Genomic DNA, 27390 nt, shown 5'->3' with positions numbered 1-27390 from the left:
CTAATCTATGGAGACGTTTCACTTTCCAAATACCACCTCCAAGTGAACATCTCCAAGTAATTCTACAATAATCGGAGGAATGACCATTATTGTAAAAGAGAAAAAGGGATAACAACCTTAAGCAGCAAGTAGAGAGCACAGATCAGCATTGAAGACAAGGTAATTTTTCACCATGGGGCATTCCATGGAGAGATCACTGATAAAAAATAAAGATGAAACCAATTGTATAAAAGAATAAGTCTGGTTATTATCAGACTTTTCCCTATTAAATTTGTCTGACCTCCATTGCTACAATGGAAAGAGAAACAAATATACGCAGACCATAACAAACTCGTAATGTGGATAGAGGACCTTTTGTGCACGCATTACCAAGTAAAACAACCATCGAAAAATTATCAACACAGAGAGCATTTCTACTCAACAGAACCTTGTGTGCAGAATAGACCACTGGCAGCAACATTATCAAATATATCTCACATTAATCTCAAAGTACTGACAGATAACGAATACAGAGAATCCAAACACAGTACTAAAATTAGACAAAACAGCGAATAAAGAAGAAATCCTACTGAAATTGCAGTAAAGTATCAGAGATGAGTAACGGAACTATGGACTTACCTCAATGGCAGTGTATAGACGACGGCAGAGGCAATGCGCCTTGTTTTCCCTCCGATCGAGCGGCGGCGGCGGATTGCAAATCCGACTATGCACAATCCAATTGCACGCTTCAACGAAAACGGCCAAATGAGATCGGAACGGATCCTCTACTCACTGGTCTGTCTCTCCCGCCCTGTATTCCCGCCTCCTTTCCCTTCGAATAAACTGCTTGTTTCAAACTGTAAATATAATTATAACCGTATTTAATTCATTTTATAAAAAATAAAAATATTTATTACTTTTTTTTTTTAATTTTTGTTGCTGGTCGGCTCTCCACCGCCTCTAGGCCCTGTGGCCTAAGCGAATTACTCGATGGTACATGCATCTGCCACAGCTTGGCAAGTGTCACGGGTTAGTCTGATGCTTGAGTGAATCCAGATGGATGGATGTTCGGGTGTCCGATGAGATGATCAACACATGGATCAGTTACCAATGGATGTGTCTAAGCATGCCAAGATGACCAATGTGTTACGAGATATGCATGTGTCATGTTGTTAAGAAATGAGATGACAATTAGCCGTGTCGATGGGTCACACATATTTGAACATGTACGCACAAACAAAGCGTGTGGCCAAACAAATTTGGATTCCACACAAGTTGTGTTCAATTGTCGAAGGCAAACCTCACCGACGGTACGATGAGCCACAAAGCGGGACAAAAAATGTAAAGGGTGCTGAGTCCTTCTTAAAACTTGTTGCGAGCGTGTCAAAATCACGAGGCCATGCCGTTGAAGAACTACGATAGTGGCCGTTGCAGAATTTAATTAAATGTTTGGAAACAAATAAATAAATAAAATTTATATTAATATTTTACTTTTATTAAAAAAAAAAAAATCAAATAATATTATTTTTGTATATAAAAAAAAACAATATTATTAAAAAAAAAATACTGCTCTTTTAACTAGGGGTGTACATTCAACCCGGCAACCTAACAACCCGAACTATAAGGATTGGGTTGGGTTGGATTAGCATTTTGGTTTGGATTACGTTCATTTTTCTGAACCCGAACGGAATCAATTCGATTTCGGATTCATGAATAAATCCTTCGAATCGATTTCGAATTTGTTTTTATTTTTAATTTATTTGTTTTGTTTATATTATTTTTAATTTCTTTTGTTTAATTTCTTTTATATACATATATTTTAAAAATACTTTAATATTTCATACTATTTTTAAAATACTTTAAAATAAACTAACATTAACTATTAATAAATTTAAATATTTATTAATTATAATTTATTTCTATGTTTAAGAATTTTATATATATATAATTTTAAAACATATTCTAAATTATAATATATTTATTATTTATTTATTTCAACATTATTATATCACAATTTATATATATTTTTATTTTTCTAATGGTTTAAGTTATTTTATTTTGTTATTTTTTAATTTTATATATATACATTTTGTATAATTTTTTTATATTATTTTATTATTTTTAATTTCTTTTATATACATATATTTTAAAAATCCTTTAATATTTCATACTATTTTTAAAATACTTTAAATTAAATAAATTCAAATGTTTATTAATTATAATTTATATATATGTTTAAGAATTTTATTATATATATAATTTTAAAACATATTCTAAATTATAATATATTTATTATTTATTTGTAATAACAATTTATATATATTTTTATTTTTTTAATAGTTTAAAATAATGTATAAATAAGCATATTTCAATTAAAACATTTTTATATACTTTTTATTTTTGTTATATACTATACCTTTAAACTAATTATTTTATTATTTAATTAATTTCATCATCTATCTTTATATTTTTGTTATTTTAATAAATAAAATTAAAAAAAAAAATTTTGACACCCCACCCGAACCCAACCCGAAAATACAGAGTTGGGTTGGGTCATAAAAAATTTTAGGTTGGATCGAGTTACCATCCAACCAATCCGATTTTTTGGGTTGGGTTGAAAAAATCCTCCAACTTGACCTGACCTAACCGCATGTATTTTAAGGTCTGATATATAAGACTTTTCAAATTTGAATCACCAACGACCGTAGGGGCCATATAACATTCAATTCCACGCAACATGCATCGACACGTGGCGACCACTTATTGGATAAGTTACCAACACGCTAACTAATATTAATTTCCTATTGTGTGCGAAAAGTCGAATAACAATTTTCAGACCCATGACGTGTTCGTTTCTGATTGGAGGTTAGTTGGCTCTTCCACGGTCCAGCAAAAGGGTAGTTTCGTACTTCGACTTTCCTTTGCCTTTCGGTTTATATTTAGGGCCCCGATGAGATCTACACCTTCCCACCGTCTCTCTTTTCTCCATTGTAGATTCTCGGCGGTGTTCTTTGAAGGTAATGTTCTGTTTACGAATTTTATTTTTCTTTTCATTCCTTTTGTGTTAATGTAGTTTTTCTGATTTTGAAGTTCTTCGATTTCTGTTGGCCATTGTTTTTTCCCCCTTTTTTCATGAATCTCGGACATATCTGCATCGATTTCAAATATGGATTATGCATTTCCTTGGATTCATACAAACGTGAATTGTTCCGATCTGCTTCTTTGGAGAATTTCATGTGATTTACTTTTTAATCGGATGCATGAATTTCTTGGATGAGCTTCATATGAGGTCAATTTCCTGATCGTTAGGCGATCTGATATTGCGATGCGATCTACCTTCAGATCCCTTTGATGATCAGGAGGGATATAGTTTTATTAAATTGATGATCCTGAGATGATGTTTTTTAGACGTTCCATTTGAATATTTGGTACTTGGATTTCTATGCATGATGATTTTGTTGATTTTCTGTTGCGGTGTTGCTATTTTCACTCGATTCTTGTCGCAATGGATATCGATCTCATCTTATACATTCTGATTGTTTTGGGATCTTTTATGAATTTCTAGGCAGGGACAGAAAATGGGGCTTACGTTCACAAAGCTTTTCAGTCGGCTTTTTGCCAAGAAGGAAATGCGAATTTTGATGGTTGGTCTTGATGCGGCTGGTAAGACAACTATCCTTTACAAGCTCAAGCTCGGCGAGATCGTCACAACAATACCTACCATTGGTGAGTTTCTTTTTCTTTTTAAGAAATTGAGTTATTATATTTTCTATCCTGATCTATGTGTGAGTGTATATACAACATGCAGATAGATCTATATGTATATTTTTCTTTAAGAAAAGAAGGTTGTAGATGTCTCTTCTATGCATATTTTTTCTGGTTTATTACTAGGATTCTACCATGGCAATGCTCCTTCATGTTCGGTTCACAATTTTCTTGTGCTAAAGAATATACTACAGTCGGTTGTTTGTGTATATAAATATTTTACTTCTTGCATGTATTCATTTGGATACTTATTTGCATAAAACATTAAAGTAAAGAGTCAATCACTAGATTGTCGCATTGATTTATGGATGAAGGATTATTTAGATGTCTCTCATAGCTGTGTTGTTTGTAACTCTATAATATTATATACCAAGTTTCCTACATCTTATCCAGTCAATTATTGTCTACATAAGACCAGTACACAACAAAGTTAAATTTAATTCTGTCAGCTGATTGTCATCTTGTCTGAAATGTCTCCTCATATCCTCTACTTTTTTGCACTTGTTTCATAAAAATTGCAATTTAGCTCACGTTCTTTATTTGCAGGGTTTAATGTGGAGACTGTAGAGTACAAAAACATCAGCTTCACAGTCTGGGATGTTGGGGGTCAAGACAAGGTTTGTACTTCTATATTGATTGTTCTCCAGTCTGATTTGGCATGGAGTTCATTAAAATTTTCTCCTGCTAGAATGCTTTTGTTCATTATTTCATTTGTATTCTCTGGCTGTCTAATGAAATTAAGTTCTTAAACTCTTGTTCAACAGATCCGTCCCTTGTGGAGGCATTATTTCCAGAACACACAGGGTCTCATATTTGTTGTTGACAGCAATGATAGAGATCGAGTTGTTGAGGCCAGGGATGAATTGCATAGGATGTTGAATGAGGTACAACATACTACATGCTACCTAGTTTGAACATCGGTTTGAAATTGCTCACGATGCTGCTATGAATTCCTTTTTTCCCATCTTTTTTTTAGTACTGTTTAAATAGTTCATGATTTACTATTTTTATTTTGCTAAATTACATTTGCCATCCCAATATCCAACTTCGAGCATTTATGATGTTGTTCTTAATGTCCTGCCAGACGTAAATGCTTGTCATTTGGGAAAGATATGCATAATAGTTAGCTACCTTTTCCCCTCTCAGTGTTTCAATTTATATAGACATAGTACAATTGATTACTAATAATTCAAGTGATCGCAGGATGAGCTGCGAGATGCAGTTCTGCTTGTGTTTGCTAACAAACAAGATCTTCCTAATGCAATGAATGCTGCTGAGATCACTGATAAGCTGGGTCTCCACTCTCTCCGCCAGCGTCACTGGTAGGCTTCGTTATCTTTATTCTGAATATAAAATTTTTCTTCTGTTATCTACTCAGATTTTAACGGCTTCCTCAATATCTTCAGGTACATCCAGAGCACTTGCGCCACCTCTGGGGAGGGGCTTTATGAGGGGTTGGATTGGCTCTCCAACAACATTGCTAACAAGGTAAATAATAGTATATTTTTCCAATTTACCAAGTGATCTTAAACTTTATGTCAATGGCTGTGAAATTTTGTTTTACACCAAACCTTCCTCCTTCGTATCCCCCATTCCACAAGCGTTGCATCTTCTTTTACTATTTATTGCCATCCTGTTGAGCCACCTATTTACATCTCTATGGTCCTTTTCTATGCAGGCATAAGGATATCGAACAGTTGCTTCTTCTGAGACTCGCAGTTCTGGATGCAGGGTGAATATTATCTAATTTTTTCATGGGGCACCTTAAAAGAGGTTATGGTTTTTTTTTTTGTTTTTTTTGTTTTTTTTGTTTACGGGAGCTTTTAGCAAACTCTTTGTCATTATTATACTGTAATATCAGAATGGTTAGGCTTGGTTATTGTGTTTCAGGCTCTATTTTAGGGTTGTACGCTCTGTTCTTTTCTTTTGATTTCTAGCTGAAACTAGTTGATGTATAATTCCATATTGGATTTGTCTCGTAACACATTCTTTTGTTGCTGCCATTTCAATTTTATTGCACAAGTACGAATAATACGTGATTGAGTGTCAAGATGAGCTTTTGGAGGTATTGTCCCGAAGTAATTCATCGCTTTCAAATCTTTCCAGTCAACAATGATGAATCTAATTATCAATTTGCCCATGAAAGTATCTGATGTAAAGCCGAGAGAACATTCACATTTTTTTGGTTAGAGATGAAAATCCTACGTCCAATATCGCTTTTATAGTATAGATTTATAATTTTTGAATTGTTGTAGCGGGTATTACTTTTATGGTATGGATTTAGAATCTTTGAATTTATGGTATAGATGTAGAATCTTTTAATTATTGTAGCGGTTACACCCAAAATCACTTTTATGGCGTATAGTTTTAGAATCTTTGAATTGTTGTAGCGGGTATTACTTTTAGGGTATGGATTTAGAATCTTTGAATTTATGGTATAGATGTAGAATCTTTTAATTATTGTAGCGATTACACTCAAAATCACTCTTATGGTATAGATTTAGAATCTTCTAATTGTTTCCGCCGTTACACCTAAGATCACTTTTATGGTATAGATTTAGAATCTTTGAATTATTGTAGGGGTTACACCCAAGATCATCACTTTTATGTTTAGAATCTTCGAATGGTGGGTTACACCCAAGATCACTTTTACGGTCTAGATTTAGAATTTTTGAATTGTTGTATTGATAGTAAATCTTTAAAAAAAAAAAAACAATTCAACCCTGGGTGTTATAGGGATTAACCCATTGGTCTTTAGGATGATAATGGATGTTTTATTCATATAGCTATGCTCGGAATGAATTGTTTTTTGTTGATAGGAAAAGGTAGGGATTGAACTATCGATCTTTAAAATAATAATGGATGCTTTTTCCATATAGCTAGGAATGACTTATTTTTCGATGTCCGGTGAAAATTAAAAGTTAGAGAGTGCTTAAATGAGTAATTTCTTCTTTTTGAGTCGCTGTTCAGTGTAATTTTAATAATCAAGCATGTATGCATGCATATATGTATGAGTTTATGATTTCTGCAGCAAAGAGGAAATGGGTGTGGCTGGGGCTTAGAGACAAGGGAATGGTTATGGGCACTGGCATGGAGCTAGCCTGGTAAGTGTATGGCTATGATTTTCAATTAAACCTAATAATTGTACGACCCATTCCCTTCCCCCCAATCATCCCAAATTCCTTTGGTATAAAAGAATATATAGAGCATCCCATTCCTAGCTGCCATTTTCAATTCTTTCCTGTGGAGCAAAATGTTTTGACCATATGCCAATTTGCCAAACCAATCCTAGACACTCACTTCTAAGCATTGGAAGAACAAGCTCGAACTCCTCTCTCGCCCCCACGCTTGCAACCTTGCACGCGTGCGTGCCCGAGCAGGTATCTTCTACATTCAATCTCCTTTTCCATCCATGTTGTTCTTATTATCATCAACTTGCATCTCGTATTACGTTAGCAATTGTACTTCTTTTCCTTCGAAAAAAAAAGTTTACAAGGAAAATTCAAGTCACCCGTCTTGTAATTTTCTATAGCAGGACTTTGGCTTGTTTTTGCAGCATGATGGGCTCCCTCTTGTCCCATCGCTTATCAAGTGAAAGAATTGCTCTGGAAAATGATGCCATATAGGTACAAACTTTTCCCTATATTTTAATTAAGAGATTAGGTAAATGTTGACACGTGGATCAAGGTTATTGATTAGGTGTATATTAATTTTCAGCATGTAGTTATAATTATTAAGTGATTTTATACGTATTTAGAGAAATATTTAAAATAATCTATGATTTTGAAGAGAATGGATCTCATCAGAATCTTCGGAGTAATTATGGTTGGCATATGCCTTAAACGCATCAACTTCATTGCCATTGCCTTCACCTATTGTTTCTTCTACCATATTCCATTCAACCCAACGACCCATTCTCTCCCTTTCTCCTTTTTTTGGAACTTTCCCTTTCTTTTATTTGACATTTTCAACCTAATTAATTAAATAAAAAAAATCATTATTTTATAATCAAAATGATATGTCCACTGCTAATAGATATTGTCTACTTTGGCTCATTATGTAGTATATTCAGCCTTATAAAGAGTGTCTACTTCCCTTGAGGGCCAACGTCCTCTATAGAGAGATTTTTCACCCTTTATAAGAAATGTTTTGTTTGTTTTGTTCTCTTTTTCGATCGAGGTAAGATCTCACAAAATATATTATAAAAAAGAATCTCTTGAAAAAAAACTTAGTAAATCAATAGTAACTTAAGTATTACTCAATTAGTTAAAATGTATTTTCAACCAACGAGATAAGTATTCTACTTAAGATATATATATATATATATATAACAAAAATAACTGAGAGATTTACGACCATGTTTCAAGGGTTTAAGATAAGGTTATTATTCTAGAGAGGACCCATTTTGACATTTTGAAATCTTAACTATGGTCCTTAATTTATAATTCAATAAAACTGTAATAATCTAATTATTTTTTTCTACTAATAGATACAAATTTGATTTTTTATTTCTCTTGTTGATAGTCACGTTGATTAATTTCGGTCATGAACCCGTCATTTTTCCATTCCCAATCATCTTCATCAATTATCGAAAACGACAACAAGTCTTCATTTTAGTTTCATTTCACTTGCATTTGCATTTGCATTTGCATTTAAATTTTCCCTCCTATAAAGCCCAACCCCAAGTCTCCCTCCATTATTCAACACCAACAAGACAAAACTCCCAATACATTATTCATTAATAATTTCCTCGCTCTCGGGAGTTCGGCATGGCCCCAGAACTTCCGGAGAATGTCCTAGCCGCCGCCGCCGCCGCCGCCTCCTCGGAGAGGGCGTACGTGACGTTCTTGGCCGGAAACGGTGACTACGTAAAAGGGGTGGCAGGTTTGGCAAAAGGGTTGCGGAAGGTGGCCACCGCTTACCCTCTGGTGGTGGCGGTGCTTCCGGACGTTCCGGTGGAGCACCGGGAGATTTTGAAGGCTCAGGGCTGCATCATTCGAGAAATTGAGCCGATTTATCCTCCTGAGAATCAAATTCAGTTCGCCATGGCGTATTACGTTATCAACTACTCCAAGCTTCGGATTTGGAATGTAAGTGGTAACATCCTTATTATTTACGAAAGATCCCAACTTTTGTTTATTTGATTCAATATATGACGTGGGGCTGTTCCCATGCTTAATGTATCATTTTAGATCCGAGGTTAGTTGGGGAGAGAACAAACATTCTTCATAAGGGTGTGAAAACTTCTCTTTACATGCATTTTAAAAATCTTGAGATAAAGTACGAAAGGAAAAGCCCAAAGATGACGATAGATACTAGTGGTGAGTTTAGGCTATATAAATGGTATCAGACATCGAGCCAACAAATAAATTGAGCCTCGAAGGAGGTGGACAAGAGGCGTGTGTAAACAAGGACGCTAGACCCCAAAGGGGTTGGATTATGGAATCCTACATTGATTAAAGATGAGAATGAGTATCGGGATGTTGGCCATGAGGGGTTGATTATTTAAAAATCTTGAGAGAAAGCCCAAAAAGAAAAACCTAAATAAGACAATATAATACGGAAAACAATCAAGTTGGAGAAAACTAAAAAATAGAAAATTGGTAGAGATGTCGATGACCCACCTTGAACCGGCGACATGACCCACCTTGAACCGGCGACATGACCCACCTTGAACCGAACAAATAGTAAAGAGGGAGTTGTGAGATACGTCAGGCCGGAGATAAGAATTATATTCCCAGTCCTCGTTCACGCGCGGCCAAAGCTAATTTATTTGATATATATATATTAATCTAAACATTGGGTTATTATTATTGGCTTTTTTGGAACAGTTTGTGGAGTACAAGAAGATGATATATTTGGATGGAGACATTCAAGTATTCGACAACATAGACCATCTCTTCGACAACCCCGACGGCCATTTCTACGCCGTCATGGACTGCTTCTGCGAGAAGACATGGAGCCACTCCCCTCAGTACTCCATCGGCTACTGCCAGCAGTGCCCCGACCGAGTCACCTGGCCACCCGCCTCCGGTCCCCCTCCGCCGCTCTACTTCAACGCCGGCATGTTCGTCTTCCAGCCCAGCCACCACACCTACCACTCCCTTCTTCACACTCTCCGTATTACCCCTCCCACTCCTTTTGCCGAGCAGGACTTTCTCAACATGTTCTTCCACAACATTTATAAGCCCATTCCTCCCACCTATAATCTTGTTCTCGCCATGCTATGGCGCCATCCCGAGAACGTTGAGAACGATGTCGATAAGGTCAAAGTCGTCCATTACTGTGCTGCGGTAAGTTTTTCTCGCTCCATACCTGTTCTTTTAACTTAATTATTAATGCTTAGGATGCTCGGGTTGAATTGGGTTCGGTTAGCTTATAATTTTTTTTTTTTTTGTTGGAATAAATAATAAATAAATATATATATATATATATATATATATATATATATATATATATATATATATATATATTAATTATATTAAAAAATTAACATAAATTCGAGCTTTAAGCGTTGTTGCTTGCCGGCCGAGGAACGGACTGGAAACGACTCCTTTGAGGGTCTTTCCCAAGTGTTGACCAGTCAACTTATAATTGATACGAACAAGGAAAATCTGACTGTTTAATTAAAACAAATCATTGTGATGGCCCCGTGGGAGCAGGTTGCTGCTTGCCGGTCGGGAAATGGACTGGGAACAACTCCTTCGAGGGTCTTTCCAAGGTGTCGAACAGTCAACTCATAACTAGTACAAACAAGAAAAATTTAACGGTTTAATTAAAACAAAGGATTGTGATAGCCCCGCGAGAGCAGATCATTGCTTTCCGGCCGGGGAACGACTCCTTCAAGGGCTTTCTCAAGGTGTCGAACAACTAACTCATAATTGGTACGAATAAGGGGAATCTGATGTTTGTTCGTTGAATCCAATATAATTTTAGGGTAACCCATGAACGATTTTTTCGGATTATCGAATCTTTTAACAGTCCTAATTAATGCAAAATTAATTATGACTACATGCGTTTTGCAGGGATCGAAGCCATGGAGGTACACAGGGAAGGAAGCCAACATGGACAGAGACGACATCAAAAAGTTGGTGGCAAAATGGTGGGACATTTACAACGACACGTCGCTGGACTTGAAGTCTGCAAACGACGTCGTTGAAGAGGAGGATCAAGCCAATACAGTCCCGAAATTGACAATTTTGTCGTCCATGCCTGAGCCCAACATTTCCCATGTGCCAGCACCTTCTGCTGCTTGATCGATCCATACATATTACCTTATTTTCTCTAATAATAAATATAATTATATATTTATATTAAATGTTTTTAATTCTACTTTCTTAATTAAACAAAGATTTATATACCCATTTATCTATATGCTTTGGCGGCTTATGAATTCCAAAAAAAGGCAGATAATTTTTTTTTAATTATTATTTACAAAATGAATGTATTTAATGAAATATAGTTATGAATAAATGAGAAATAATATTATCTATTTTTATTTGTTTTCGTTATTTTCTTTCGACCTGAAAAATAATTTATGTAACTAGAGATGTCTATTTAATTCGTGAGATTGAAGACCCATTTCAGAAATGGGATGAACAATCCTTGTTTAAATTAAGAACGAGGAAAGAAGTGAGGAGAGATTTCTCTATGTTAACTAAATGAAGTCGATGACGAATGTTATATTGTCCGTCCCTATTTTTGGTTATATTGTCTGTCCCTGTTCCCGCCTAATTCTCCGTCTCCGTTTATATACGTATGGAAAAATTAAGACACAAAACTTTTATATATATATATATATATATATATATATATATATATATATATATATATATATATATATATATATATTTCTTAAGTTCAATTTTTTTGAAGGGTGGAAAATATTGAAATTAAACTTTTTAAAATGAGGGGTAGAACATTAAATTTATTGTTTTTTTTAATGTTTTTTTTATAGAAATTATACGAAAAAATAGAAATGATTCATTAAAGTTTTTTAAAATAATACTTTCTATATATATATTATTAAAAATTCCCGTGAATCAAAAGAGACAAAATTGGGTCAGTTTCTTTTTTAATTAAAATATTAAAATAATGTCAAGCCCACAAAGGCAGATAGCCCGGCCCACAACAATGCTATGTGAGCAAAGTGAAGCCCTAACTAGCAGCCCAATAAAAAATAATTAAACTTTTAAAAAATTTAATAAAAAAACTCAAAATAGCTAATTTTAAATAAAATAAAAGTATTTTATTTTCAAAACACTTTTAAACTTTTAAGAATATTTTTAAAATATCCTTAAACTTTTAAAAATTACATCAAAATTATTAAACTATTTTTTAAAAAAATTAAAAATACTCTTATATTAATACTACGTTTTCAAAAAGATTTTTTTAGAACTAAAAAATATTATATTATTGGAAATTAAAATATACATCATTAATATTCATTAATAAAAGGTATAAATACGTTTTTTTTTTAGTAAATTTCAAGTAATTAATATATTAATAACTATAATAATGCTACTATTCTTTATTATTACCACGCCAAGTCATGAGACATTCTGGAAAATCTTAAAGTAAAGTCATGAGAACTTATGCTATTATGCTCAAAGTGGACAATATCATACTATTTTTGAGATGTGAGATTTATAACAAGCTCATCACATACTCACTTAGAAGTTAGTTGGTGAACGATCATCTGAACATGCTTTTTACAACAATAAATGTTTGGAAAGGGCGTTTTTGAACTTTTCAAAAAAAAAAAAAATATATATATATATATATTAATAAAAAAAAATTTAAAATTAAAAAAAAGTTTTAAATAATTTATTGTATTTTTTCTTGAAATAGATTACAAAATTTAGAGATATATTTATTAATTAAAAAAAAAAACTTTTCATCTAATTGGCTAATTCCAATCCTAACCACCGGACAACTGTTGCAAACGTCGGGATTCGTCTGTGTTCGCTATCTCTGGAAAGTCAACTGCTCATACTCGATTTAATGCCTCGCCGACCAAACTCCGATGGATCTTGATCGGGTCTTCTCAAATTATTTAAGACTTGTTCGTCAGGGTTTTAGCTTTGAATGTTTCACCACACTTCAATTTCAGCCCTCTCAACTTCTTCCCCAACGAAGACCTAGCGCCTACCTACCCTACGATTTCCCCTGGAATGGATCTTGAGGTCACGCCGGCCGGAGCCAACTCAGACACTCGATCAGACGCTCGGATATCTCATTTGGCATTGGATATTGGAGGTGATTGTTTTTCAGTTCATCGTTTTTTGTGATTCTACATTGAATTATCCAATCGCATTCTCCATTTCTTTCTTTTTGTGAGTTTGATTTGATCCTGTACTTGGAGTTTAGTTTCTGAGATTAATTTGTGCATTTTCGGTAGGAACTCTTGCTAAATTGGTGTATTTCTCTGGGAACAAGAAACTGTTGAATGATGATCGAGTTCAGAGTTCTGCAGAAGTTGGTGGAAGAAGTAGTTCCGTTCTCCATGGGAGGCTCCACTTTGCCAAGTTCGAAACTCGAAAAATTGATGAGTGTATAGCGTTTATTCACAGCAAGGAACTCGGTAATCGGTGATTTTCTTTGTCAGCTGAAACTTGTTTAGTTAATCACTATGAACTAGTTTGGTTGATTAAGAAATCTAAAATGGAAAATTGTTCATCTGCTTAGTTTTCTGTTTGCATATCACAATCCTGACATATCAAGAGCAATAATTACATGTCAACCTTCACCAAGATTAGTGTCTTGTACAATTTATGATGAACATCATGGCCTAGTTATTGTTATTATTGCTCAGCTGGTTTTCCATTCGGCAGCCAAAAAATTATCAAATGATGTAACATATAAAGTGAGAGATGAACTTGATTTGATCCAAAATAATTAGTATCTTTTTTCTTGAGGCTGTTCTGTTAACGTCTTGTGGGTGCTGATCTTCAGATTCTTCATGCCTCCCTTGGCCATTTTCTTCTCTTTTTGATACTCTGCTGAAAACTGAACGTTAAAACAGGTTCCCAGCACCCAAAGGAACTTGGCAATGGAAAAATTGTAAAGGTGTAACTGAATCCATCTTTATAGCTCAAAAGAATACTTTATCTGTTTTTCTGTATACTTCTAAAGCATGCAAGTTTATTGACTGGTAACTTTTGGTGAGAAGGCCACTGGTGGTGGAGCATTTAAATTTGCAGATCTCTTCAAGGAAAAGCTTGACGTTTGTCTAGATAAGGAAGATGAAATGGATTGCCTTGTTGCCGGAGCAAATTTTCTCCTGAAGGTTGGCCGTACGACCTATCCATTTTTTTTTTGCAAAGAATTAATATGCTTGAAATGTTGTGTAATGTGACTCTTGCCATATGATATTCCTATTTTTGTTACATTTTAGGCAGTCCACCAAGAAGCATTTACATACATAGGCGGTCAGAAGGAATTTGTGCAGATTAACCAAGATGACCTGTACCCTTTCCTCCTTGTAAACATTGGCTCTGGAGTCAGCATGATTAAGGTATGGTCATTATAGTATTTACTAGTTTCCTAACCATAATATTTCATCGGTATGGTTTCTTAAAGCTGCAAACTCTTATAATGCAATTAGTAGGTGGATGGAAATGGAAAGTTTGAGCGGGTAAGTGGAACGAGCCTTGGTGGCGGGACATTTTGGGGTTTGGGTAAGCTTTTGACAAAGTGCAATAGGTACTTCTTTCATCCACTTGGTCATTAGAACTATTGTACTTTTGGCAGATGGTTCAATTTCTTTTTCTGAATGTTCGTCACTCTACTGTTTCTGCTTTTTGGTTCTTCATAGCAATTTGAATCCATAATTTATGGAATTTAACGTTTAAGCATACTTTTTGTGAATGATTTTTTTCTTTCTTTAGTAACCAAATGTAAAATCTTTTAGTTTTGACGAGTTGTTGGAGTTGAGTCAGCAAGGGAACAATAGAGTGGTAGACATGCTTGTTGGAGATATATATGGTGGAGGAGATTATAATAAGGTACTCATTTCTATTGATATCATATGATTATTCATCATGCATGTAACAACTCAAGCCCAGCACTTGCAGATATTGTCCGCTTTGTTCCGTTACGTATCGTCGTCAGCCTCACGATTTTAAAACGCGTCTACTAGGGAGAGGTTTCCACACCCTTATAAGGAATGTTTCGTTCCCCTCTCCAACCAAGGTGGGAACTCACAATCCACCCCTTTGGGGGCCCAGCGTCCTCGCTAGCACAATGCACGACCGTGAGACTCACGGGATATGTAATAGGTCAAAACGGATAATATTTGATAGCGGTGGGCTTGGGCTGTTACAATGCCCGACCAATGTTACTGCCTAGTCTTTTATTTATAAAGGATGACGTTTCCCTTTTTATCCAAAAGCCTTCATCCTCTTCTGCTCTTTAATGCTTCAGATTGGTCTTTCATCCACAGCCATTGCTTCTAGCTTTGGCAAGACAGTTTCAGCAAACAAAGTGCTTGAAAATTACAGGACTGAGGATCTCGCTCGGTCCCTTCTAAGAATGATTTCAAATAACATCGGACAGGTAAGTCACGATGATGGATCTTCATTTACTGGCAAAATAAAGTAGAAACTTAGGAAATATAAGATTTTCTTAACTCAAATCTTCTCAGCTTGCCTATCTTACTGCACTTCGATTCGGACTTAGGCGGATATTTTTTGGAGGATTCTTCATACGTGGTCAATGTTATACTATGGACACCATATCTGTTGCCGTTCATTACTGGTAAAAAATGTCCCTGACATTTTCTTTATGATCTTACTCCTTTCAATCTCAAGCCTTCCAAATATGATATACAGAGTCTTTCCCTTTCAGGTCGAAGGGCGATGCACAAGCAATGTTCATGCGGCATGAAGGATTTCTTGGGGCCTTGGGTGCTTTTATGAGCTATAACAAACAGGGCCCTGATAACTTCATACATCTCATGAAACAAGACCCAAAACACGAGCCAGAGTTTGATGGTACAGCGCCGGAAGAGGAAGACAGTGAGTATGCAAGTATAGATTGTTTCTTGGATTTGGCTTAGTTATTCAGCCGCAAATAAGACCACTGTTAGTGCCTTACTCTCTAATACGCATCACATTGAGATAGAATGAAATAAAATAGACTTTCTAGGACTCAAAATGTAGCCATCTGCAAAAACTAATATTGTATGCTCTACATTCAATATATCCCCACGGATTCCCAAGTTTTTGTTCTTTCTCCTTTTCCCTACGAACATGCTGAATTTGTTACGTGACTGATTATCTCTTAATAATCATTGGATGTAACGAAAATCTGCATGTCTCATGTTTAGTAGATACAAATTTGAAGTACTTTTACAGTATCTCTTTTATACATCTAACTGTACAAAACTGTCTGTGACGTTGTAATAATGTCGATGTAGAACTTAGCTTCGGCTTTGTTAGGTGTTTGATAACAAGCCTGTTTTGCTAGCCCAACAGATTTTGTTAGGACTAATATTTAGTTCTAGCTTTAGAATCTCGTTTTTCGTGTCTTTTCTAATTTTTTCAATTTGTTTTAGTATGGTACTTGTTTTATCAGTTCGATCTTTGATCGTTGTTTCTATCAATAAAAAAGTTCTCCGATCCATAGATCGAATTGGGAAGATCCTGTGTTTCTATCAGAAAGTAGAAATTAACATATCATTGTCTCTTTATGAAACTAGGAGCACAAGTTATGTGATTATTATCAAGTGAGACTGAAGTTATGATTATCCTAGAAAGTAACAGGTCACAGGAACGGATCATTGAGAGTGACCCCTCTTAGAACCTAAGGAATAAGTTTAGCTGTCTGTCCCTTTACCAAAAGAAAGTTCCTCCCTTTTTGACCTCTTTCTTTGCCTTCCCCAAACCCCATTTCATTAGACATAGCCCTCTTCTTCATGCAACCTTCTTGTTCTCTTCTTGCTTTTTTTCTAAGTAACTCTCTCTCTATCTCTCTCTCTCTCTCTCTCTCAAAGGACCAAACCATAGCAGCTCCCTAATACTAATACCAATCCCTCTTCCTTCTTCTAATCCATTACCTAAACCTTGTCGACATGTCGGAGTTTCAACAACAACAACAACAACCTCAGCAGCCTCAGCAGCCTCAGCAGGCGGCTCTGGTTTATCCCAGCTCCACCGCCGGCGTCAAGCCTCCATCCCACCATTCCAACGGTTCATTCGGGGCAGTTTTTATTGTTCTTGCTGTTATTGTTGTCTTATCAGCTCTTGCTTGCTTTCTTGGCCGCCTCTGCAACCGGCGAGTTGTAAACCAGAGGCGGAAGCCGGAGAAGACCCATGGCAGATCTCACTCCAGAGGAAAAGAACCCAAATTGCATCCTGATAAAGAAGGGGACATCGAATTTGGATTTGATTCGAGAAACCCAAATGGGAAAGCCACTTTCCCACCTGGTGGAAATGGAGGATACAAAGGTAATGGTAATGACGACGGTAATAGCCATGGAAATAGCTTCAAACCCTTTGAAAATGGCGGCGAAATGAGAAGCGAAATCAAACATGCTGATCATCATGAAGTAGATATCAACTTCAGAGCTGGAGGACATGCTTGATGGCACTTGTAAAACCATTTCGTGTTAAGTTATAGCTCTGTGAATTTTTCCTCTGTTTTTTTCACTTGATCTTTGTTGTTTTCCAATGACAAGCTTGAATTCAATCACTATTCTGTGATGATAATCAGTGGGTGTTCTTGAATTCAATCAATAATCTGTGATGATATTCAGAGTGTGTTCTTGAATTCAATCACTAAGCTTTTTGATCGAATATCTTGAAGCTCACGGCTTCTTCCATGAACAGATGTTTTTGTGTACTTTTATGTTCTAAAGTAAAGAAAGAATGAGGTTTCGAATAAAACCAGAGAGAATAAGAATCCGAATAGTGGAGGTGGGAAAACTGTAAAGCAGATCCATTTAAATTGTTTTAATTTCTGATTAATTTAAGACCCAAATTAATTAAATCCCATTTTATGGAACAATTTAACATCAATGGAATCTCTGTTTAGAGGTTAGGATTATGGCCTTTTAATTATCTAATTATTTATGTTTAACCCAAAAAAAAAAAAAAAAACCCTATTTAGCTAATTATTATTAGATATTTTGATTTTAGGACCTCGTAAGATTTTAAAATTTAATTTAAGTTTTGGATCCGGTTTGGTTTCAAGAAAATTGGCCTAAGAATTGAACAACCAATAGAAACAAATGTTAGGATACGCACAACAATACACACACTCAATTTAGATGTACACAAATAACATTAGAGAAAAAAAATATATATAGTTCAATTTATTATATATGCCACTTGTCACAATCGCACTTTGACGGCAGACGATTGTCCACCACTCACTTCTCAGCAACGACACTCACTTCCTAGTAACAAGTGAGTTAAACCTATTCATTCTTGCATCACCTACGGCCAAGTGACGTATGCTCGAGCTTTTAGCCCCGGTTCAAGAAGAAAGTTTTAGAAAACGGAGGTAGAGGGATTTCGAAAGAGAGTTTTGAGAGCAAGATTCGAGAGAAAACGGGGGCAGAGAGATTTCGAAAGAGAGTTTTGAGAGCAAGATTCGAGAGAAAACGGGGGAGAGATTTCGAAAGAGAGTTTTGAGAGCAAGATTCGAGAGAAAACGGGGGCAGAGAGATTTCGAAAGAGAGTTTTGAGAACAAGATTTGAGAAATTGGAAAGGGTGTTATATGGGAATGAAGACTAACAACGGCTTATTGCTATCGGATAGGAGGAAGTTAACAATTAGTCATATCCTTACCCGTCATTTATCTTTACTGAAGCTAAAAAATATAAGAGAAATTGGATAAAATTTATAGATTATATATATTTAGAAGGGTAAAGATTGATTAAGGGATAACGAAGAGTAATTAAGAAATGTTATGTGATTTAGTTTAAAATTTATAATAATAAGTGTAATTGGGCCATTGGCGAATGGAATTTTGTTTTGGGCCTTCAAAGTGGTCGGCCCATTAAGATTCTTCCAGTTCCCACATCGGTAAAGTCGGGAAGTAGGACACGAGTTTGGGGTATAAATAGGTGTCTCGTGGAATCGTAAAAGGCACGGAGCCGGGCGGTGAGAACAGAGCGAACTATTCTTTCGCCTTTTACTAAAGAATACCGTGTTCTCGCCGCATTCACCGGCATACGCCTATTTTTGGAGGAGTTTCTTTTACTAAGAGACTCCCACAATTCTGAATTAAAATTTTCATTTTTGTTTTTGTTTTTGTTTTTGTTTTTAATCAATGGGTAAATTAATCAAATTTTATATTTTCATTTTTTTTCTTTTTAAAAAATATTACAAAACAAAAGATTCATAAGAGATATAGACATTATTAACTATTGTTCATTTAACCAAACCGCTGATCGGAATATGACGTAAGTGACAATTGAGAAAGTTACTATTAGCAACATGACACTTGAGAAAGTTACTATTGGCAACATGTGCGGAGCGGAATATGACACTTGAGAAAGTTACTATTGGCGAAAGTTATTATTGGCAACATGATGTGCGGAGCGGAATATGACACTTGAGAAAGTTACTATTGGCGAAAGTTATTATTGGCAACATGTGCGGAGCGGAATATGACGTAAGTGACACTTGAAAAAGTTACTATTGGCAACATGTGCGTAAGTGACACTTGAAAAAGTTACTTGAAAAAGTTACTATTGGCAACATGTGCGGAGCGGAATATGACGTAAGTGACACTTGAGAAAGTGATTATAGGCATGCGATCCTTGACAATTCGTTCTGAACAAATATGACCATTCGTTCTGAACAAATATGACCATGACACTATTATTCGGTTCCCTTCTTTCATGTCATTAAACTCTACGTAGTTAGAACTCTTCACTAGTCTAGATTGTGATGATAATGACTGTCCAATGCTAAGAAAAATTCATCATATTCGGATTTCGTTTTAGGGTTCATGGCGATGTTTTGATTTCAAGCGAATTTCACGCGACTTACTAGTGCTGAAGTTTCTTCTACTCCAAACTTTTCACACATGAGGGTTTTCTTATTTTCTCCATTTTGATAGAATCTTAAGAAGCCTTTAATGCAAATCTTCTCTTCATGGTGCCATTTATATCAGTTGCCAAGAGAGGAAGAAGTTAACGTAGATAGAGATGTCCATTTATCTTACATGGCCTCAGAACGAAGTGGAGAATCCCTGTTTGATTTCATAGTTTTCCTAACCGTGAAGGATCATCCAGTGGCACAACCTTTGGGAGTATCATTTTGAACGTTTTCCATGTCTGAGGTAAAGATTCATTTGCGTTTAGATACAAATATACTATTCTGAGTTTGAAAACATATTTACTCCTGCCATAAACTTTTTGGCCTGTTCATAATACATTTAGGAACATCTTTGTGCTTAGGGCAATATTCACAACATTATTGTGATCTTATACTTCAGAACCTTTTACTGATTTCTTTTTTTTTTTTTTTTCGATACATAGGTGAACTAAAATGAAATTCATCGTAAGAGACTTAAAGAGACTAACCATAACAGCTCAATAATTCTTTACGTACTGTTGTAAGACTCACGATTTTAAAACGTATCAGCAAGGGAGAGGTTTCCACTCTTATAAACAATGTTTCATTCCCCTCTCCCACCGACATAGAATCTCACAATCCACCCTCTTGAGGGCTCAACATCCTCGCTGGTACATCGCCCGATGTCTGGTTTTGATACTATTTGTAACAGCTAAAACCACCGCTAGCAGATATTGTCCGTTTTAGCGTGCACATGATTTTAAAAACGCTTCTGCGAGGAAAATGTTTCCACACTCTTATAAAGAATGTTTCGTTCTCCTCTCCAATTAACGTGGGACACTCATTTGATAAAGCTAACTAGCACAGAAATTAGAAAGTTAGACTAGGTTGTACAAAGGGAAAGTGTTAAGACCTCCGACTAATCGTAACATCTTAGAAAGCGCAATGGATCATCCAAAAGTTCATCTGTTTCAATCATCTGCATTACTAAGTTACATACATCAGCTTGAGCTATGAAACTTACTATTTCATCAAAATGAGCCAAGTAAATAACATATATTGTTTCGGTTCTTCTTTATTCTACCCCGATCGACAATGCTAGTTCTATATGGGGGAGATATACAAATTCTATGTAGGAACATGAGAAAAAATAGATAGATGTGAAAGAATATACTGTCAAAAATTCAAAATGCAATACAAAACAACTACATCATCACCAAAAGTGGAACATCCCTCTCATCAATCTCTTTTAAATTAATGTGATATCCTTAGTCTAGAAGGATGCATAAATTCATAGTAAGATGAGTATAACTAAGTAAAAAATGGAAGTAAAAAGCAAAAAAAAGAGAAAAGGGGAAGAAGTTTTACACATTATGTACGTCTTGTTTGAGGCATCCTAATAGTATTATCGTCCAGTATGTTGACTGTGTGTTACGCCGCCACTTTGTCCCTTAAAAGCTCGAGTTTCTGATTCACCACTCGAGTAATTTTGGCTTCTCCATGATTCCCGAGTTGCATTCACTTCTCCGGAATTGTGTTCGCTACTGTAACCATCGTAGTCGAGGCTGTCTTCGAACGCCAGTTTCCTGAAGTTAGAAATGTCTTCACTGTATTGTTCAGAATCATAGGTAGTGCTCTGCCCAAATTTGACACCATTGGTGAGGTCGGACATGTCACTTTCAATGTCCAGAGCTCTCACCACCTGTAAACCCAAGTGCCATTAGAATTGCAGCTCAAGAACAAGCTTGTTGAAATGGAGTTTTGAATGGGATTAATTATGATAACCTGAACCATGCAAGGCCTATTGGGAGCTGAATGACGAACGCAGGCAGCTGCTACTTCGATCATTCTGAACATTTGACTTTCCACATAACGTTTTCCAAGGCGAAGGTCTATTAATCCGTCGAACTTCCCAGTTTCAATGGCGTGAAGGAGAAGAGGTCGAGCCTGCAACATTCATAAAGCAGAACATTGCTGAATCCGTTCAAGGAAATCTTTAAAAAGAAGATGAAATGTTTGTTCATTTATTTACATACCCATTCGACCAAACTCTCGTCCCCTAGAGGCTGAGAGGGATCAACAGGCTTACGACCAGTAATAAGCTCAAGAAGAACAACCCCAAATGAGAAAACATCTGATCTGTCTGTCAATTTCCCACTTGATGCGTACTCGGGCGCCATGTATCTGCAAGTCATTGAAACAGAAACGTTGTAAGGAATGACGATGGCTCAAAGAATTGTTATCCGATGAGTAAAGGTTGAGTTAACCCACCCAAATGTCCCCATGACACGAGTTGAAACGTGGGTGTTTGCATCATTTGTTAGTTTTGCAAGTCCAAAATCTGCAACCTGTGATTGAAGTTGGAATCAGAGACTGGAAACAAGAACATTGCATGTATGGTCTCGAAATTATATGAACAAAAGATTGGTATGGATGAACCTTCGCCTCGAAAGCATCATCCAGCAAAATGTTGGCTGACTTGATGTCTCTGTGAATAATCTTGGGATGGCCTATGAACAGAGCAGCAAAAGAAGATTTGAAATTAATAGAACAGGTCAATTGAGCAAAACCCTTTGAATTTTCTGATATGTACTCACAATCTTCATGCAGATACGCCAAGCCCTTTGCAGATCCCAAAGCGATTTTGAGTCTTTTGGACCATTCCAACACGGGGACTTCATTGCCTGCAAGGAGCAGTGAAATATTTTCAACACCAACACAACCCATTTGAGCTATTTTAAAGTGGTGATGGAGATGAAGGATAGGTTGCATACCGCCATGGAGATGATGCTCAAGAGTCCTATTAGGAACAAACTCATAGATGAGCAATTTATGATGCTCAGAGCCGCAGTAGCCCACTAAAGACACCAAATGCCGATGATGAACACGACTGATAATCTCAACCTCCGCTTTGAATTCCTTTTCCCCCTGCCCACTTCTTGCCTTGAGTTGCTTCACAGCCACTGGCTTCCCATCTGGAAGCAAACCCTGGTAAACACATCCAAACCCACCTTCCCCAAGAACGTTTTGACGCGAAAATCCAGAGGTAATCTCCATCAACTCCTCATAGCTAAAGAACTTAGCACTGTTTATCACACCTGAATCCACTCCACTGCCTCTGTCTCCTGTTCCTTTTTGACTCCCAAAGCTATTTCCAACAGGAGTATGCGGGACCTGGGTATTGAAGCCTTCTGCCGAGCCAGAGTTCCCACTATGTTGATCCGGATTGTAATTTCCATCTAACACACAAGAAAATAGCATCATCCCATCAGAACCATGGTTCCTAAATTGAAGAACAGAAAGCTAGATTGGGATAATTACAGATTTCCAATACCTGATTTCTCACAGAAGTTGTTAGGAGGCAAGTATGGGCCATTCTCCAAGTCTCCCCGTCTTTTCTTCTTCCTTGTGAGTATAAAAATTACGGCAATCATAACAATTACAATAACTCCAACTACTACAACGCCTACTGCAACTTTTGTTTGACTACTTGAAGGTGACGATGGTGCATTGGATTGCCTTAATGGAGTTTCCACCGGCGTTGAGTCGGAGGACTGAGGTGAGTTGTCTAGAGTACTATTGGATGTGGATGGTGTTGTGGGAGGTTGAAAGATGTTAGAGTCTGATGTGGGAGAAGTCTCCTCTTGAGGTGGACTCGGATTTCGTTTCCCCCTCGCCGTATTTGCACCTGGTGAAGGAATCACGACTGTATTTTCTGATTGAGGAGGAGAATCCGTCGATTCAGATGGTGGAAGCTCCTTGGCTGTATTAGAACCCGAAGCTGCACCGTTATTTGTCGGAGTAGAGGGATTATTCCCCGGTATTGGAGAAGATGGATTTCCTGGAGATGCCGGAGAGCTTTTTGTTGGAACAGAGGAAGGTGGAGGATTATCACTGCCGCTATCAGACGGCAGTTGTGGTGGCGGTGGTGAAGGTATCAAAGGAGGAGAAGGAGGAGGAAAAGTAGGAGATGGCGGTGGGGAAGCGGAAGCGGAACCTACAGGAGGTGGCGATGGATTCTCTTTGGATGAACCTGAATTAGAGGAATCAATCGGGGGCGGCGTTGAGGATCCAACGTTTGGTGTAGGTGTGGAAGACGGTGAACCTCCGTCGTCGGCAGGCGGAGATTTAATTTTCGATGAAACAATGGGCGATTCAGAAGCATCTTCTTTCGACATCAACGATAAACCATCTGACTGCGGCGAAGGAGGAGGAGAAGAATCCAAATCAGAATGTGATGAAGAAATAGAAGTATTCTTTGAAGAAGACATTGTTCTTCCTCTCTGATTCTTCCTCATACTGGATTTCTTTCCCCCTATCTCATATCTTAAATCCCTACTTCTATTTCCGCCATGATTTCAATCCATGAAGAACAAACAAGCGAGTTGTTTCGAAATCACATAAACATCAGACACAGAAAACCACAAGATAATTCAAACAACAACAGCAGGTGATTTGGGAAAGAGCATGTTCAGAAACTGAGGAAGAATACTTTCCCAAAATGTTAGAGAAACGATCAGAACCTGAAAATCGCCATGAGAACCATCGATCGAGCTCCAAAACTTCTCGGAATCCGAATTTTCGGGTTTTTTCGTTTAAATCATAAACAAAATTAGAAGCGAGCAAGAATCTGGAGAAGGATAAATATGGCGGGTTGTTACAATCGGACGGTGAGCGAGTTGTTGAAGAGAGAAATGCCGCAGTGCTTTAATTCCTTCGATTCGGGTTTACCGCCAAACTTTAAAAATCAAAACATAAAAACCAAACCACCACGTTACACGGGTTGGGTTGGGTTGGGTTGGGTTGGGTTAGTTTGGGTTAATCCAACATTTTGAGTTTGTCGGGTTGGTCACTCAGATGGCCCATATGAGTTCACAAGCCTATTCGGGTTAAGTCAAGTCGTCAGTGGTTCAATTTTTTAAAATATACATTTATCTGTCATATATGCTATTAATAATTAAAATTTCATAAAATTCAAATATTGTCTCGCACCTCTAAATATTCTCTACCTACCCACCTTGTCGGTTTCGGGTACAGATACCCTTTTGTTGAAGGTCGTTCAAGCTTTTCTTGAGAGTATGACATGAGTTACTTCAGCACCGTAGCGCCTGGTACTCGATCATTGGCTCGAGGTATTCTCTCTACCCCTTCTTACCCTGAAAAATAGGGACACCTTGCGTCCTTGAACTAATAACATCTTTCGGCTAACCTAACCTCCTCCGTCCCTCGGGACCAACAAGCGTTAAATATTCTTAATCTTCGTAACCATCTTACTAGTAGAGTTAAGTTGTGAACCGCATATTTTGGGTTGGTCGGGTTTACTAGATCAAAAAGAATTTAACTCGTAAACCGAACCAAATTTATTGTTTTCAAAAAATTTAACCAAACTCTTTAAGTTATTTAAATCACTCATCATATGTAACCTGTGATAAATATTTTTTTTTTATAAAATACTCAACTTCTACTATGCACCGCAATAAGTTTCTAACGATCCGTCTAGATTCAAGTTCTCTTTTCGTGGACAACTAGTCATCTTGCACCTTCTCGTGTTACTCCGTTGTCTGGTTGTCCCTTCCTAGCTGTTGTTTCTTAATCACTTCCGACATGTGGATGTCAGCTATCGACATTTCAAACAACACTACCTTAAAATCCCTAAATTCAGTAGATCAAAAGAGAGACGTCGGTCTCTTCTTACCCTATTTTAATTCCTTTCAAATAATTAAATTTGGTTTATATATTTTAATCAATAATTTAAAATTATAATATTCTCATAAATAAAGATAAAAATTAATTTTAAGTTTTATTCAAAATAAAACGGGCTAAATTTGAATATTAAAAGTATAGGGACTAAAAAGAAATAAAATTATAGGTTTGATTATATTAATGAAACGACAACGTGTAGAACTTTCTTTGAATTGGTCTAAAAAAAGGGTACAAAGTCCATTTTTCCAAAGGTATTATTCAAACTCATGAGTTTGGTGTATATGCACTAATGAAATTAAAATTAAAATTCAAGAAATTTATTAAATATAGTGTAAAAATTAATTACATTCAAATTAATAAAAATAATATTAAAATAATACTTTTAAATTTTCAAAAATATTAACATATAATTTAATTTTTTTTCATTCATTAATGAAAATTTTAAAAGAATTTTTTAGGCCAAGTATAAAATTCAAACTTATTTTTATTATTTATTTAGAATTAAAAAATTAAAGCTAAATTAATAAAAATACTGCCTAAAATTTAAAAATTTTAATAATATTCTTAAACTTTAAAAAAAAAAAATCTTAAAATACATTATCTAAAAAATATTACCATTCAACTTTTACCATTCTTAAAAAATACTCTTAAAATTTTAAAAACTAATATTAACTCCCTTTTATTTATTTATTTATTTATATATATATATATATATATATATATATATATATATATATATATATATATATATATATATATAAATAGAGCTATATTCTAAAAATACTCAGAAATTTCTAAAATAACTTTATTTAATAATAATTTATAAAATATTGATAAATATTATCGTCTTTTTCGATTTAAAAAATACTATTAAATGTTTTAAATATTATTTTAAATAAATATTAACTATTTCCATCTAAAATTTTTTTAAAAAAATTAAAAATTTAAAGATTTTTGTTGAGATAAGGTTAAAAAAAAGTGAAAGGTAAAGTAAGGCGTATGAACAAAGCCAAAATAGTATGGTTGGGATTTGATTTAAATAGCTTAGACTACGCGGCTTCCTCTCCCTTTCTCGATTTCCCCGTCCCCTCCCTCTGCTTTATCCGATCTTCAAATAAATCCGCCATTAATTCTCTGCTCCGACCTCCATATCTCTGGAACAATGCAAGAACTCCAAGAACGAACCCTAACAGACCGAATCGAAGACAACGAACTCGATGATTTCTCTTTTCTTTCTTTGAATCCAGATCGCTCTCCGATCAGCGCCGAAGACGCCTTCCTTAACGGCCAGATTCGCTCTGTTTTCCCCATGGCGATTGAGGCGAAGACGAAGGAACCGACGGCCGTACGTCCGCCGTTGAAGAACCTTTTCATGGAGGAATTGATTTCTCCGACTGAGAATCGGAGTAATGTTTCGCCGGATGAGTGGTCGGCTTCGGCGTTGCCGACGACGCTGGGGAAGAAGAGCCACTCGACGGGATTCTCAAAGCTGTGGAGGTTTGGGGAGAAGATTCGGCGGAGTAGCAGCGATGGGAAAGAGGCGTTTGTGTTTCTGAGAAGCGATTCTTCGGGGAGCGGCGGAGAGAAGGCGGCGGAGAATCGGAAGGGAGGGAATCGGACGAAAGGGGAAACGGCGTCGTGTTATCACGAGCGGTTGTACACGAGAAATAGAGCGGAGAAAGAAATTAATAAACGGAAATCGTTTCTGCCGTATAGAAGCAATATCATGGGGTTTTTTAGCGGTCCAAACGCCGGTTCGAATAGAATTTTTTAGGCATTTGTTTATTTATTTATTCTTTTTATTTTAAAATATTTACACTTTTTTATTCTTAATTAAATTTATTAGTGATGTGGTAAATAATTACTTATAAATTATTATTTTGAACCATGTAGAGTTTTTTTTTTTTTTTTTTT

General features: G+C 36.0%; 6 protein-coding genes, 1 long non-coding RNA gene and 1 other non-coding gene across 10 annotated transcripts; 7 read left to right on the top strand and 1 right to left on the bottom strand.

The window, feature by feature from the left end:
- The first annotated feature begins 2910 nt into the window (after positions 1-2910).
- On the top strand, positions 2911-5753 carry LOC111466470 (ADP-ribosylation factor 2). The gene is made up of 7 exons (XM_023111137.1): positions 2911-2996; positions 3545-3705; positions 4291-4361; positions 4509-4628; positions 4948-5066; positions 5151-5232; positions 5423-5753. The coding sequence occupies exons 2-7, from the start codon at positions 3558-3560 to the stop codon at positions 5426-5428; spliced, it is 546 nt and encodes a 181-aa protein (XP_022966905.1). The 5' UTR covers positions 2911-2996; positions 3545-3557; the 3' UTR covers positions 5429-5753.
- Positions 5754-6688: 935 nt separating this feature from the next.
- On the top strand, positions 6689-7698 carry LOC111466473. 2 transcript variants are annotated; one of them, XR_002714384.1, is made up of 3 exons: positions 6689-6848; positions 7037-7124; positions 7280-7698. It is a non-coding gene; the product is annotated as an uncharacterized LOC111466473 (long non-coding RNA). The 2 variants fall into 2 exon arrangements; XR_002714383.1 differs by having other exon boundaries at positions 7277-7698.
- Positions 7699-8283: 585 nt separating this feature from the next.
- Positions 8284-11057, top strand: LOC111466466 (galactinol synthase 1-like). The gene is made up of 3 exons (XM_023111132.1): positions 8284-8834; positions 9576-10037; positions 10770-11057. The coding sequence occupies exons 1-3, from the start codon at positions 8514-8516 to the stop codon at positions 10998-11000; spliced, it is 1014 nt and encodes a 337-aa protein (XP_022966900.1). The 5' UTR covers positions 8284-8513; the 3' UTR covers positions 11001-11057.
- Positions 11058-12673: 1616 nt separating this feature from the next.
- On the top strand, positions 12674-16052 carry LOC111466465 (pantothenate kinase 1). Of its 2 annotated transcripts, none has more exons than XM_023111131.1 (10): positions 12674-13002; positions 13145-13327; positions 13769-13812; positions 13916-14032; positions 14141-14260; positions 14354-14448; positions 14657-14750; positions 15169-15300; positions 15424-15501; positions 15592-16052. In XM_023111131.1, the coding sequence occupies exons 1-10, from the start codon at positions 12918-12920 to the stop codon at positions 15628-15630; spliced, it is 987 nt and encodes a 328-aa protein (XP_022966899.1). In that variant the 5' UTR covers positions 12674-12917; the 3' UTR covers positions 15631-16052. The 2 variants fall into 2 exon arrangements, with proteins under 2 accessions (XP_022966899.1, XP_022966898.1); XM_023111130.1 differs by having other exon boundaries at positions 12675-13002; positions 15389-15501.
- Positions 16053-16477: 425 nt separating this feature from the next.
- Positions 16478-17570, top strand: LOC111466471. The gene has a single exon (XM_023111139.1). The coding sequence runs from the start codon at positions 16817-16819 to the stop codon at positions 17327-17329; it is 513 nt and encodes a 170-aa protein (XP_022966907.1). The 5' UTR covers positions 16478-16816; the 3' UTR covers positions 17330-17570.
- A 1273-nt stretch (positions 17571-18843) lies between these two features.
- On the top strand, positions 18844-18961 carry LOC111466650. The gene has a single exon (XR_002714417.1). It is a non-coding gene; the product is annotated as a U5 spliceosomal RNA (small nuclear RNA).
- Positions 18962-20963: 2002 nt separating this feature from the next.
- Positions 20964-24462, bottom strand: LOC111466630 (proline-rich receptor-like protein kinase PERK12). The gene is made up of 9 exons (XM_023111355.1): positions 24297-24462; positions 23108-24114; positions 22548-23012; positions 22371-22457; positions 22213-22283; positions 22045-22121; positions 21810-21957; positions 21559-21720; positions 20964-21475 (listed from the first exon to the last, which is right to left on the bottom strand). The coding sequence occupies exons 1-9, from the start codon at positions 24317-24319 to the stop codon at positions 21179-21181; spliced, it is 2337 nt and encodes a 778-aa protein (XP_022967123.1). The 5' UTR covers positions 24320-24462; the 3' UTR covers positions 20964-21178.
- A 2176-nt stretch (positions 24463-26638) lies between these two features.
- Positions 26639-27250, top strand: LOC111466316. Its single transcript, XM_023110920.1, has one exon. The coding sequence runs from the start codon at positions 26639-26641 to the stop codon at positions 27248-27250; it is 612 nt and encodes a 203-aa protein (XP_022966688.1).
- Positions 27251-27390: the final 140 nt, after the last annotated feature.

Source organism: Cucurbita maxima, unplaced genomic scaffold (genome assembly GCF_002738345.1).
Source record: "Cucurbita maxima cultivar Rimu unplaced genomic scaffold, Cmax_1.0 Cma_Scf00031, whole genome shotgun sequence".
NCBI classification, from domain to species: domain Eukaryota; kingdom Viridiplantae; phylum Streptophyta; class Magnoliopsida; order Cucurbitales; family Cucurbitaceae; genus Cucurbita; species Cucurbita maxima.
This window is presented reverse-complemented; position numbering and strand designations above follow the sequence as displayed.

Excerpts from the sequence above, each read along its gene's own strand:
- LOC111466465 (XM_023111130.1), top strand. The coding sequence starts at position 12,918 with ATGGATCTTGAGGTCACGCCGGCCGGAGCCAACTCAGACACTCGATCA. Across the intron at positions 13,328-13,768 it reads TATTCACAGCAAGGAACTCG|GTTCCCAGCACCCAAAGGAA; the intron begins GTAATCGGTGAT and ends ACGTTAAAACAG. Across the intron at positions 13,813-13,915 it reads GCAATGGAAAAATTGTAAAG|GCCACTGGTGGTGGAGCATT; the intron begins GTGTAACTGAAT and ends TTTGGTGAGAAG.
- LOC111466470 (XM_023111137.1), top strand. The coding sequence starts at position 3,558 with ATGGGGCTTACGTTCACAAAGCTTTTCAGTCGGCTTTTTGCCAAGAAG. Across the intron at positions 3,706-4,290 it reads CACAACAATACCTACCATTG|GGTTTAATGTGGAGACTGTA; the intron begins GTGAGTTTCTTT and ends CTTTATTTGCAG. Across the intron at positions 4,629-4,947 it reads TGCATAGGATGTTGAATGAG|GATGAGCTGCGAGATGCAGT; the intron begins GTACAACATACT and ends AAGTGATCGCAG.
- LOC111466316 (XM_023110920.1), top strand. The coding sequence starts at position 26,639 with ATGCAAGAACTCCAAGAACGAACCCTAACAGACCGAATCGAAGACAAC.
- LOC111466471 (XM_023111139.1), top strand. The coding sequence starts at position 16,817 with ATGTCGGAGTTTCAACAACAACAACAACAACCTCAGCAGCCTCAGCAG.
- LOC111466630 (XM_023111355.1), bottom strand. The coding sequence starts at position 24,319 with ATGGTTCTCATGGCGATTTTCAG. Across the intron at positions 24,115-24,296 it reads GTTCTCATGGCGATTTTCAG|AAGTAGGGATTTAAGATATG; the intron begins GTTCTGATCGTT and ends TGGCGGAAATAG. Across the intron at positions 21,476-21,558 it reads ATAGGCCTTGCATGGTTCAG|GTGGTGAGAGCTCTGGACAT; the intron begins GTTATCATAATT and ends TTGGGTTTACAG.
- LOC111466466 (XM_023111132.1), top strand. The coding sequence starts at position 8,514 with ATGGCCCCAGAACTTCCGGAGAATGTCCTAGCCGCCGCCGCCGCCGCC. Across the intron at positions 8,835-9,575 it reads CCAAGCTTCGGATTTGGAAT|TTTGTGGAGTACAAGAAGAT; the intron begins GTAAGTGGTAAC and ends TTTTTGGAACAG. Across the intron at positions 10,038-10,769 it reads TCGTCCATTACTGTGCTGCG|GGATCGAAGCCATGGAGGTA; the intron begins GTAAGTTTTTCT and ends TGCGTTTTGCAG.